We start from the raw sequence: 13,913 nt of genomic DNA on the forward strand, positions 1-13,913 counted from the left end.
AGGTTTAAGCGCTAGGACGGATGAGAGAGGGGGGGCCCTTGCTCTTAAGTGCCGACACGTTGCCTTCATTACCACTTACTAACACGGTAAAAAAAAGAAACGGTGCAACAAACGGCCATTGATTTTTATTTAGATTGCAATTTAATTTTGAATATGGTGTTGAGGAAGCTCATTATTTATTCAGTGTCAAAATCAATGGCTTAGCTGTGTGGGGGAAAGTCAGTGTCTAGTGTACGAAAGGTTAAGTTATGATTTTGGTATTTCAACATTGGATTTTTGTTGAGTTTATAATTTAATTTTATTATGAAATGTTTTGACAGTGTCCCAATTTAGAATTCTTGCTGGAGCGTTATGCTTTACGTGGATGTAATTTTAAAACAAAAAATCCCTCCAGCGATCATTGCACAAGCGTATTTTAATTATTGTTGCGATTATGTTATTGGGTTAATATTTTAAGAACATTTTAATTTGCTTTTAAAGCTAAATGTGTTTTAAAGACTAATTTCTTTGAGATCCAGGTAATATTAACTCTGGTAGGATGTTGTGGCCAAGTCATTAGCATCCAATCAGCGCTAATCTTAAAAGCCTTCATAAATAACTTTAAATCCCCCAAATGAAATTACATAATTGCTGTCAATTAATTATTTGCGAAAGTTTGACAAGAAGGTACTGCATGTCTTGCAATCTTTTTGGGCCCTCTTAAACTCAATGCAGAAGCATTTTAAGCCGTTGCAAGCGGAGAAGACAAGGAAGGACCCTACAAAATAACCAACAAAAATAATTTTTTAAAAGTTTCATATTGATGCTCCTGCACAGCGATGGGTCGTAGAATCTGCCAGTAATGAAACTGCCTGTCAGTAATCCAGAGCTTACTCTCGGCTGACTGTGAATTGTTGGCAAAGTTTCGAACAGTTTACATCTCACTCGTAACTGCTTCCCCACCGCCGCCCACCCCCCACCCTCTCCTCCCCGCCACCACCACCACACACCTTATTTTTATTTATTTATTTTTTATAAATTGCTTGACAAACTGAGTATTGATCGGCTCTGCACTTGACACGACCTCAGACGTAACGCGCACAGACCTTGAGGGGCTTCGTTTGATTGGGCGTTTTTTTTTTCTTCACATGAATAATCTTTTCCCCTCGACGTTTTCTCTTCCTTCTGCCTTCTCCTCTACCTTGCCTTCGTCTCTCTGGCGATACCGTCATTTGTTTTCTTCTTGTTATATCTGCGTGTACGTCTGCGTGTGCGTCTGCATCTGCGTCTTTGTGTACGTCTGTGTCCACACATGTACGTCCGCGTGTGCGTCTGTGTCTTTGTGTACGGCTTTGTGCACCCATGTACGTCTGCGTGTACGTCTGAGTGTACGCCGCTTTTGAACCGAGCTTGCCATTTTCCTCGCTGCGGTCATTATTCCGTCCCGGTTTTTAACCGTTTTCTGCCCCCCCCCCCCGCCTCTCCCCTCGGCCTCCTCCCCCCACCTCCCCCTTACTTCCCCCACGACGCTAATGTTTAATGCAGTGTTTTTAAATCGTTCGACAATTTGGAATGAATTAAGTTGTCTGCCGAGATTAAGAATGTGACGTCTCGTGGGCCATCGCCACTGCGCCGCCGCCCATGCTCGCACGCCTCGAAGCGCCCGCTCTCTCACGCGCTCGGTGCTCCGCGTCTCCCACGCTCTGCCGTTGCACCGGCGGGCGCCTTGTAACCGCGTGGCGGACGTGCCGCTCCGCGAATTCCTCCTTAAACCGTGTGGTGAAGTATGGGCAAATGGCATCAGTGACCCCCTGCTCGCAGTTGACGGGCGCTCCGCATCCATTGTGTGAGCTGACAGAAGGGACATGCGTGTGCTGTGCGCGTGCATGCGCGTGCATGAGAAGGAAGGCTGCCCTTTAGCACGCACGCCCAAGCCAACGCGCCGTGCACGCACGGCCCCCTTGTCGCTCCACTCCTGGACGAGGGCCTTTGCGTGCCACGTGGATCGTGGAGATTGTTTGACCGTGCTTCACCACGCCGCTCAGCCCGGGCCGGTGGTAGTTGGGGGAGATGAGAGCTTTTAAGCGCCGTACTACATAACCCTTTGATGCGCTGCCCTCTTTAGTCTAAATCTCTCGTCGCCAGCCTGCTCTGACCAGCGTGGTGAAGTATGGTGAAACAAACCCCCTTCACCAGTATGGGCTGGTGAAGGGGGTCATCCAGCAGGGGATTGACAGAGAGCTGTGATTTTTCTTTTTGGACTGGAATGTCTTCCGAAATTTCGCCAGCGTCTTGAGATGAGGCCGCGTTTTTGACACCCTCGTTCGTGCTCCGCGCTTGCGAGTCCACTGCTGCACGAGGGCCTCCCCACGCCTTGCCCGTCGTCGGTGTTATTTGGCCATACCTCACCACGCTGGTCAGCGCGGGTTGGTGAAGGCGGGCAGCATAGATGTGGAGGTGTAGACGTTTATTTCACCGTCTCGCCTACGTAGGCACCCAAGTCGTCTTATTTTCTGCGGATTAGACTTTGGCTTTTTACCGAACACAGAGATTCGCTCGCTTGCTGAGAGATGAGCGATTAGCTGCCACGGTGGGCACCACCAGGATCGGCCAAAGAGGAGCGGCAGCTTTTTTCTTTTCAGTTGCCGGTGAGGTCTGTCGCTTTCGTACTTGCTAATGGGCTCGCGTTGTTCTTGCCGCCCCCCCACAACCGCCCCCCTGCAGATCAGTGAGCAGGACATCGAATACCAGGACATGCTTGGCCATGGAAACGGAGGAACCGTCTACAAGTAAGCTCGGCCCGCCTGGCGTCACCCACAGTTCCGTCGGTCCGTCCGCACGTTCCGACAGAACAACCAAAAAAAAAGGAACGTACAAAAAAAAATCGTAAGAAAACAGCTGGCGTCACGTCCCATAGAACGTCCAACAGATGAGATGCTCGCTATACAAGGTAATATTTTGTAAAGGAGCTCGGAGGCATCTGTTTTTATTGGAGTAGTGTACTGCCGAATTTATGACCCGTAATTACTTCCGCTGCCTCGCATGCATTTACATGCCTAATGCCTCTTGGTGGAGGCAGGCAGCAGTAGCAGCAGCAGAGGGAGTTGGTGGAGGCTGACGAGGCATACTAAAATCGGACCGTGCTCTGATATTAAATAAATGGAAGCTCTTCGTGGCATCCTTGACCACGTCGAGTGGCCAGGCCCGTTGCGCTGCAGCTCGCGTGTCCACGGGCGGCTGGGGTTTGGCACCGCTCATCGGGGGTCGGTGTACGTACAGCCATTGTTGCCTCAATGTTGGGGCTGCGGTTACGGCTGCAGCTGTTGTTGTTGTTGGGATTACAGCAGTTAGGATTATGATTGTGTCAGGCGTAGGTTTTGATAGGTTTTGGGTTGGGAATAGACCTTTGAGGCTAAGGCTGTCATTAGGGCTCGGGCTGCGGTTATTGCGTGGGGTTAGGTTATTGTTAAGCAAGGGGAGGGGGAGGGGGGGGCAGTTGTTAGCAAATTGCGCTCTGAACCTCGGCGATCCCGAGCGGGCTTTCCGGCCGCGGCTGACATTCAGCGATGAGTGGTATCTCAACCGGTTCAGGGTGCTCACTTCAGCAGCCCGCGTTGGCCAACGTGGTGAAGTGTGGTCAGAATAAAATTCCCATAACTGACAGCAGTGTGAAGAGGCATTCGTCCAGCGGCAATTTTGATATATGTATATTTTTGTAAACGTTGTGAAATATGTTGTTGGTACTGTGGTTGGTAAGGACTAATTTAGCATTATTGCCAGTGTGTTAGGGTTATTTTTTCATGTTTTGTTATATTTATAATGCTTTTATGGTTTTTAGACGTGAATTGAAAGATGTGTCAATTATTTGTAGGCAATGGTTAGGATTAGGGCAGGTTTATTGTTGATTCAGTAATGAGGCTTGCCAATGTTGTTGGCATACAATTTATTGCTAGGGTTAACATATTTACGGTAATTGTAAATGTTCGGGTAATTTATATAGAAACAGTTGCTGGTTGGGCGGACAAGAATGGATGTAGGGTTTGAGAGGTCATGGCCAGTTGTTGGGATTGTGGCTGTTGTTGTTGTTGGAGTTATTTTACCGTTGGTCGGGGTCGCGAGAAGCAGGCCCTGCGCTCGGACACTCGGCCGCACGGGGTGTGCGGTATTTCACGCGCGTTGAGGCTATTGCAAGATCTCGTTTAACTACGACTCGAGAGCCCACTGCTCCTGTCACGGGAGCGAGCCTTCACGAGCGTTGCTGTTAGCACCGGACTGAGAGCCAAAGGTGAAAAGACCCCCACCCCCACCCTGCCTTTCGATTACAAAACATCGTCTCCTACCAGCTACACCGCCCCCACCCCCACCTCTGCCCACACAAAAGTGTAAACGAGGACGCTATGGGTTGGACCAGATGACGCCAAAAGGAGACTAGGCTCTAAGGAAAGCTGTCTCGGGTGTGGACCAATCAACTTCAAGGACAGTGCATACATTATCCGAGTTATGTTTTTTGTTTGCATTATGACTGCAGATATTGTGGTCTATGCAAACATGACTCCTTGTAAATAAAAAGGTGTCAGTTTTGTTGTCAGATAGAAGGGTAAAAAAAATATTATCATATTTTTTACTGGCAAATGAGGTTCCAATGGTGAGGACGCCACAGTTAGCCCACCGGCAGGTCGCGTGTGGCGGGGCTAAATTGCGGAAACACCCGACTTTTGCCGGAGAAGCCATGGCCAGCGTGGAAGAGTAGGCAATGAATAGCGTCGAGAGGCAGCTCTCGAGATCATTCTGAGTACAGGGGCTGCACCTTGACCTTTTAAATTTTTTGAATGACCGCATTCACGCCACGCCTTTCTGTTTTCACGCTGAGCGGCCGGCGTCGCTGTCGCAGAATTGACTGCGGTCCTGCGCCAGTACCGCGCTGCGCTGTTGACAGACACCGGTTCGCGCGCGCCATGAGCGGTAATCGGCTCGGACGTCCGAGCACAATCCGTACCGTCAATTCCAAACCCGCACTTGAGGCAGAGGGGGCGTGGTGTGGGGCTCGTATTTACTGCATTTATAATTAAATTATCCTTTTGTTTTTCTGTTGTGTTTCGCTCTCCGCCGACACGGCCATTTGAATTTTTTGTAAGTAAACACTTGACTTGATTATTTTGCGCTCGATGCGGTCGCGTTTTTTTTTCCTCTCCTTTTGTCACCGTATGGAAATCCTGCTGCCCGTCATCTGTGCACCCTTAGCACGACAGCTCACGAAACAGAGAATATGCAGGTGGCCCGATGACCTCGAGTGTGAGAGTGCTGAGCCGGCACCGCTGAGGTCATGGGTTCAACTCGGGGTTTTTAACTGCCCTGTGATGGAAGGCGAGTGGATGGTCTCATTCCAGTCACCAAAGATTGCACAAATAAATTTTGGCATTGAATGTAACTAAATCCAGCTTGGAGAATTTTTTAATCATACGTTTTACTGGCTTGCGAGACACAATCTCATAGCAGGGCGCGTTGGAAAGTGTGACCCATTATGAGTAAAGGATAAAAAGCCGACTTGAATTATCTTTCCAGAGGGTGCCCTGTGACAAATATATTCTGCAAATGTTGGAGGTACACCGTTCTGTGAGATTTCCAAATATATAATCACAATTTTATGATGTGATGCCGATCGCACCATGGGAAAGAATTTTCAAAGGGACACAAAAAAACCGACCAAAAGTATATATATTTTAAAAAAATCAAAGGAATCTTGAGCAAAGTCATTTTTTTGATTATTCCCAATGAGATCGTGAATGAACTTAAACTTTTCTCCAGGGCCGGGGCTCTGGTCGCTCACCGCTAATGCTTCTCACCTCCACGCCCACCCACAATCTGTTTTACTCACAAAAAAGCCACAACTCTGCTCCTGGCCCGCCAAACCCCCCCCCCACCCACCCACCCTCCCACCCACCTCCCTTCCCCAGAAAATATTCCGTATTGATTTGTTTCAACCGTGCGCAAAATGTTATAGAAAATAAGATTTATCTCAATTGCTTACTCCTTGGCTCAGATGTGTTGGGGATCATTTAACATAACTAGTGTGTAATCATTTATTTTCATCTGGTTTAAGGTTCTTCAATTTAATAAATTGGGCCAATTTGTTTTCGATGCATTGTGTCATTAAGTTGCTGCCGCCGCTGTCGCAGGCCTCGGGGGCAAGGGGTGAGCCATGGCCACGCCCCCATCCATCGCCTGTGAGTGAAAAATGAAACGGAATATTAGCGCTGTCTATCGGCGATTGAGCGTGGATCTCAGCCAGCACCTTCCTCCCCCCACCCCCAAATTACACTCTCTCTCGTGCCCCCCAGAATGTTTCGAGCCAGGGAATTTTCTCTGCCTGAAAACAAAAAGGCCCTCGTCTGAATGGGTTTCCAGATGGTGCATCGTTCAGTCGCCCATTAAAACTAATCCCCGCGCAATCTAAGTCATTTCAGTAAAATTGTATTTATTGCTTTGACAGTGCTTTGTCATTCCACTGCTGGATGAGGGCCTTGCCCTGAAGTCATGTAAGTTGCTGTGGCAGGAGTATTACCGCAATGGTTCGCGCACAGCGCTATGAAGGTGGCGACCAGAGTTCAATTCCCAGCCACAGTAAACATCGGTGGCCGGGTGATACATGAACCGGTCCTGAACCCGACCCCTTCACCAACCTGGTGAAGTATGGTCATATAACAAGATGTAGCATGTCGAGGTTTTTTATCTTGCTGTTGATTAAGAAAGAGCTGCTAAGTTAGGAATAAGAATTTTTTTTTATTGCTTGAGTATATTAGCACGACTTCTTGTAAACATGTATTAATGATCACAAGCATGTAAGTTATATTATTTACATGCAGAATTGTAATTTATTTTCAGTATACTCCCTCCATCCGTAATTTTCTCCGCGCTTCGTATCGAAACGTTCAGCGTTGGTCCGCTTGCATCGTCCGTCGCACACGATCGCTCGCTAACGATCTCAGGCGGTGCGGGTTTATCCAGCGCAGAGCGACATCATGACCAACTCCGCGCTTCCTGGCTCCGTTCTTGTGTATCGCGGTGAAATCATCGTGCATGAGCATGGACTGGGTGCATAAGTGCAATATTTATTCAATGCCAAGTTGAATATTCGAGAAAAATTTAGTTACGATATTGTGCCCAGCGCTACGATTGCTTCGGGAGTAGAATTTCGGGGGAAATTACTCTGCTTTGAGACAAATTGAAGAATAGAACCAAGCGGATAGGAGGTAAAAATGTGGGCAACTATGGGATGCTTTACTTAATAAACTTTGCACGTGTTTAATCATTAAGGGGGGTAGAGTGGTAGCACAGTGGTTAGCGTCACGAGACTATGAACCTGGCGCGCTCCCTCCTTTGACCGCTGGCCATAATCCCTTTCTGCCCAAGCCCATTTACTCTTCTTACCAGCCAATGCAATGCCTCTGACTTGCGTGTGTTGTCATTTTCGTATATAATTCGCATGCATCGTAGCCAATCGACTCTTGCGCACAGGTTTCAACGCCTGTACCGTTCGATGAAACCATCACCGGAACTCCAGTCATCCTTGTAGTGGCTTTCGACTAGCCATCCAACAAAGACGGTCACCAAATCACGCGCTTTCAGATGCGCTTCTGCGGCCGTCTGGAATGCTCTTCTTTCCGATATTAGGAAGCCACTGGAGACCGATGCACTTTTAAATCTGGATTGAAAACTCATTTCTTTCTAACTGCTTTTTTGTGTTTATTTTGTTGTCCTTCCCCGCATCTCCAATTAGCACGGTTGGCTACGTACGGTGCGAAAGAAGTTCAAAGGTCAAGGTGCAGCCCCTGTACTCATAATGATCTCTTGATGATTTGATTGATCGCTTTACGCACACGTCTACTGCTAACCCCGTGGGATGCCTACACCGTACGCCCGAACGGTCACAAAACCGGGATGCAAGCCCTTGCCTCCACCGCCGCCACAGCGGAGCTGAGTGGCTTTCAGTGCGCAGGCTGAGGAAGAGCTGCACTGAAGCCGAAGCTGGCGGGGTGAACGGGGACAGTGGAGGATGTTCCACAGATGGGGGGGGGGAGGGGGGGGAACGTTCGAGTAGGCGCAGCGTCCGCCGGGTGCGTGTCTCTTCCGGCTCTCGGTGTTGATGAGGCGGTCGCCTCTTCTGCTTGCCTCACAGCCTCATACTTTTTATATATGCTTGCGTTTAACACGAAACGATTTTTTTAATTTAACCAGGTAAAGCCCACTGAGCTGTATAGATGGATAACTCTTTTTTCAGAAGCGACCCGGCCAAAAGTGGCTTATCATGTGGACATTTATTGCAGCCCAAATACTCTAAACGTATGTTGATTCGAAACGTGGAGGGGAAACACTGGCAGGACCCGGAGAAAAATCCACGCGATTACGGGGAGAGCATGCAAACTCCAAATATACAGCAGGCGTCAGGGTCTGGATTGAACTCACGACCTCCTGAATACTAGGCGAGGGACTTCATGCTGCCTGTCGGTCTGTCGGCGTGCGCGAACATTTGTGGGGAGCAGCTGCGGTGCAGTGGTTTTTAGTGCACCACAATCGTGGCTGTCATCGGTGGCGAGTGGTACCTGAACTGTACCTGCGCTTCCCTTACGGCGTCTTTGGCCTTCAAAGATCGTCAGACGTGTAAATGTTACGCGTTGCACCAGGCAGCCGGGCATGGGACTCGTGCGACGTTCTGTCCTTAACAGGTGCGAGCTAACAAACCCGAGCAGTTTTGTGCTTTTGTGCTTGTCTGAGTAGGTGGAGAGCGGTGGTGTCGCGGTTAGCGCGCTGCGCTATGATATCTGGCTGCCCGGGTTCGATTCCCGCTCACGGTCAACACCAGTGACGATTATCTGAACTGGTCCTGGGCCTTTCATAGGTCGACTCGGCTTCAAATTAGTATTTGGTGCAGTTCAAACATTGCCTCTAGGGAGACAAATGCGGCCGGGCGTGGTGCTGGCCACCAACCCACCCCCTCGTGTGCTGTGCCATCCTTCATAGGTGCTCACTAACATCACTTGCCCCAACAGTCTGTTGAGGCTATACAGGGGGTCTTTGTCTCTGACACCACCTAACCCAGTGATCTAAACCGCTCAACAGATAACTCTTGTCTTTGCGTGAAGATTCATTGTGGGTGTCTATATTGTGTCTCATAGCCGTGACAGGCTGAAAGATCTCACAACAGACGGCACATGTACAAGGAACCCAGGTGGCTCGTGGATAAGAGCACTGAGGCCCAGCATTGTTGCTGTATGTATGTATGAATGTTGAGCGTCTTTTGTACCGTAGGTAGCCAACCGTCCTAATTGGAGGTGCAGGGAAAGGACAACGAACTAAACGCAAAAAGCAGTGACGAAGAAATACGTTTTCAATCGAGACCTAAAAGTCCATAGCTACAGTGACTTCCTAATGTCGGAAGGAAAGAGTGTTCCAGACGGCTGCGCAAGCGCGCGTAGTAAAGCGCGCGATGCGTTGACCGTCTTTGTTCGATGGTTAGCCAAAAGCCGCTGCTTGCGAGGACGACTGGCTCACTGGAGTTTGCGTCAGAGTCGAGGTTTGAATCTGGGTCTCAGCCACCCTTGATTAAACCGGCTTTCACACGTGTCGAGAGTTGACGCCTCACAGCAGGTCAACGCCAATGCACGATTAACATCACGTTAGGGTTGGTTTATAACTTAACGAGGCTCAACTTCATCCCTGAGAGTGTACAAACATTGCCCACAGCAGCGCAGGTGGCAAAACGTAGCGCCCCCCCCCACTGTTGCGTGGATGGATGAAAGAGTTATCTTGAAGTGACCTTGGAGGTGGCTCTGCGAACGGCATCTGCGAGAGTTCTGAATTAACATGAAAACTACTTGGACGACTGCGAAAAAGATCTTTAGAGTTCGTCAGATTATTCCGGTGTAAAGGAATGCTCTGATTCTGTCTCGTGACATGACACCGATACCACAATTGTAATAAAATTGAGAAAGTAGTCGGAAACCTTTTTGAATGGAATGGTAAACATTACAAGTGTGTATGTAAAGGCATAACATCTCAACTGTTGTCAGTTCCGCTGAGCTTATTAGTTCACTTACAGTTCATCCCTCCAGCTGTTTGACATCGCTGGGAAAGTCAATTCTGTATATTTCGCCTATGCAAATTGGTTAAGAGGTTAACGAAAACACTTCTTGACCGACCTCAATCGACCGTGGTTACCGGAGACGCTCTCTGCCGTGGTTCATCCTCGTAATAATCGAGTCGATTCGTCGGCATTTCCACGCCCCAGAGACACATTTCCGAAGTCGAATTTTCCGCATGGAAAGCTGCGGTTTTAACCTAGCGGACGGAAAGCCGTCGTTTTAATCCTGGGGAACGTCACCGGCGGACGGATGGACGCTGACGCGTCAGCTCCACGCTCACCTTCGCAGAGGCGTTACCCTTTGACATGGCCCGGCAACCCGCGCCACCACCGCGGTTCCTTTCCGACCGTCGCTTTTGATTGCGCTGTTTTTTTCCGTTTCCACCGTTTTGCGAAACAGCGGCGGTGAGGTGAGAGGGGGGCGGCGGGGGGGCGGTGAGTGGTAGCGATGGGAGGACGAGGGTTAAGAAAAAAAAACCTCGAGGATTTTTTTGTGTGTCCCCTAAAAGAATGGCCCCCGTGTTAGCGGCGAGATGGCAGTTGCACCTTCGCCCCCAATTCTTTTCGCTCACACAAGAGGAATGAGCTAATACAACTTATTGATTTTGTTCCCCTGCAAACCTGTTACATCCGAGGACTACTTCTCTCTCTTCCACACACACACCCCCCCCCCCTTTTTTTTTTACGGTGCACAATCCACGAGCGGGAATGAAGACGTATGGAAGGCGATAACCAAGTCGGCGGGATGACATAAACGCTGTAATATGTTGTGAAATGGCGCTTACCTCTCTGACCACTTTCATTTTTGCTGCCGTGAGAAACCATTAGTTTGACTCGTCGGACACTGACAAATGGCTCCGGTGAAATTACGACGTGTGACGGCGATTTATTAACTCTCCACGATGGCTGTGCACCTGTGTCGACGCGCTTATGGCACACTTGTCCGTCAAGCGCGCACGGGGGGGACGTCTTCGTGGCGTTTTTCGTGCCGCTTATCCCATTACCGGGCGCCGTGATTAGCGCCGCTGTTTTTGTGCCGAATGCGGGGAGAGAGAGCGAAAGAAAGAAATCGCGCTCGGCCATTATTCGGCAGCACAATGCCCCTCCTCCCTCCCTGCCCTCTCTCCCCTCGCTCCCACAGAACAAGAGCACAATGACGCGCGTGTAGGAGTGAAATAATTGATAAACAAATAAAGACTCATAATAACATAATAACTTAATAAATCTGCACTTATGGAGAAGAGAGAGCACTGCAGTTCTTCCCCCCCCCCTCTTCCCCAACCACCCACCCCACTGAGACTCAATGAAAACAACCGATGACTCGCACGACCTATACCTAAAGGAAACGTAGATTTGTCAATGGGGTGGTCACATCGCGCGCAATACATGCTCTCGCGCCGGCACTTACAAATATCAATTTAAATACGCTGTCACATTTGAGGAGCGGTGAGTCTGTACGTCACGCGGGAGGTAATAGCCCGGTTAAGGCTCACGCGCGTCTGCATAAGGAGGGGCGCAGCCGGGCACGTAGCACGCAAAGGGGAGGAGCGTGCCAGCCATTACGGCCCTCCCCGGCCATTTAACGGGGGGGTCATCGTAGCTTGATAAATAACGCCGCCTTTGCTCCCCGCGTCGGCACGGCACACACCTGTGCCGGAGTAACGGTGACCACGAGGAACTGTTTAGGAGAAATTAGAAATCAGTGGGGGGGGGGGGGGGGGGGGGCAGCTGGGTGGGAGGGTGGCTGGGTGGCGGTGGAGGTGGTTTGGGGGGGTTGAGCGGGGGGGGGGGGGGGTGGGGGGCCTGGGGGTGGGTGGTGGGGGGGAAGAGGGCTTTTTGTCGCGTGACATTGAGAATAAGCTCCCGCTGGCTACTGATGAATATTAATACACGAAGGCAATTTGGTGCGGGGGGAAAAAAAAAATCGCTTCCAGGTCCTCATCAATTTGCAGCGGGAACTTGATTTTGATGGAAATTTTCGCGATACAATTACACCGGAAGGTTTTTCCCCCCGCGCCGCCATTTATTTAACGGTTTCGCTGTTTCAGCCGAAACGAAGATGATAATGGTGGCTTTTTTCGATTCGCCCTTTTTATCACCGATCGTTTAAAGGACTCCGACGCATGGCCCGGTGGGAGAGCGCAGAGATGCAAAAACAGCCAAAAAAACCCCAACAAAAAACACTCGCGCTTCCCACTATTTCTCCGTCGCTGACGGATGTGCCATTCATTTGGGCAGAGTTTTGAGAATGATATAAAAATTGACTTTTATTCTCGCGTCGACGAATTAGGGGGGGAGGGGGGGGCGGCGAAATTGATTGCGTGTTTTCCGGCCGTTTTCCCTCGCATGCCATCCTCAGGTATCGCCCGCTGTGAGTAAATATTGGTCGTGTCAAGTCTCGTTAGAAGCCTTTGAGGAAATAATAGGACAGTCCAATTTCGCACTGCGGAAGCCGACTTTTCACGGAGAATAATGAGTTGAGTATTGCTTCGGCATTAAGCAAAGATTTTGCCATTACCTGCATTACACTACGGACGTCAGGTAGATTTGAATTGCGTGTATTTCGAGGGCGGTGGAGGTGGGTGGTTTCGGTTGTTTCAAAACGAGCACCGAAGCTCCGCTGGGCTTGCATCAGATACTCTCGGCGCGTAACAGGTCCATGGGACGCCCATTGTGTGAATTGTAGAATTGCTTACGCTGACTGCCGTATTGCTCGTTATAATTTATTGCCGTGTCAGCTAATGATAAATTAATCGACGCGATTCGACCTCACGGCTCGGTTTTTAACAATCAGATTTTTTTTGTGAGCATCGTTTTTTGGGTTTCTGGCCAGGGCTAAGCGATATCACAACTGGTCAATTGGACCCCCCTCCCTTCCCTGCCCACCCCCTACTGTTCAACAACCCACACCGATCAGCATGATGAAGAATGGCCAAACAACTCTTACCATTGATATGGCATGGGAAGACCTTCATCCGGCAAATGGATTGACAAAGGGCTGTAAACATTGCTCCTGTGATCTGTCGATGCCAACAATTTGTGTTTTATGTCTGCTGTTGTCTTCACAATAGCACCAAGGCACTCGGAGTGGTGATGTGTGATGACACTCAATATGGTAACGTGAGAATAGCATAGCCAATAACACGACAGGTCAGTTAATTGCATGAGACAGAGATATATATTTTTTAATCAAGGCCAGGAGGCTCCGCAGTAGAGCACACGCGGCTTGTAATTCGAAGGTCGCGAATTCAAATTTCTGGTGGGGATTCGACTCGGCCCATCATCCCTCCAGGGTCAATAAAATTCGTACCACTTTTTAGGGAAGTCAACAGTTGATTGTTCTATGGAAAGTTTGGCCCCGACCATAGGAATGTGGAACTTGCACCACCGGCTTAAGGCTGTAGATGGGAGATGAGTGCTGTTTTATGTGTCTTTGAGCAGGAACTATAAACTAAACTATTTTTTTTTTATTTTACCAGGTAAGGCCCAATGAGCTCTTGGAAACCACTTTCACATTTTGTCTAAAAAAAATCAAGCATGCTCGATTCAATTATATAAGTTTGAAATTACGCTAAGGGGTGGATGGCCTTTGGTTGAGAAAATTTGATGGAGTGGCAGCCAAACGAGGGAGTAAGCCCGGGATACGAACTGCAGCTCAATCCCAGCTGAAGAAAGAAAGAGTCCGTTTGTCTGAGTGTACGTCTGACATGGCCACTTTAGTTCGCCCTAAGCATTTCTCTCTTATCAAGCAAAGGGGGACAAATGTAACCTGAGTTTAAGAATCGGAATTGATTTG

General features: G+C 49.2%; 1 protein-coding gene across 3 annotated transcripts in view; it reads left to right on the top strand.

Annotated features, from left to right (window-relative positions):
• MAP2K5 (mitogen-activated protein kinase kinase 5) overlaps positions 1 to 13,913 on the top strand; it is a 119,878-nt gene that overhangs the window by 14,498 nt on the left and 91,467 nt on the right. For all 3 annotated transcript variants that reach the window (XM_061558346.1, XM_061558347.1, XM_061558348.1), the window contains one exon: positions 2,704 to 2,768. In XM_061558346.1, coding sequence (XP_061414330.1) covers positions 2,704 to 2,768 — 65 coding nt within the window. The remainder of the gene's footprint in view (positions 1 to 2,703; positions 2,769 to 13,913) is intronic.

This window comes from Lethenteron reissneri, chromosome 24 (assembly GCF_015708825.2).
Source record: "Lethenteron reissneri isolate LAM-NWPU_2019-01 chromosome 24, ASM1570882v1, whole genome shotgun sequence".
NCBI classification, from domain to species: Eukaryota; Metazoa; Chordata; class Hyperoartia; order Petromyzontiformes; family Petromyzontidae; genus Lethenteron; species Lethenteron reissneri.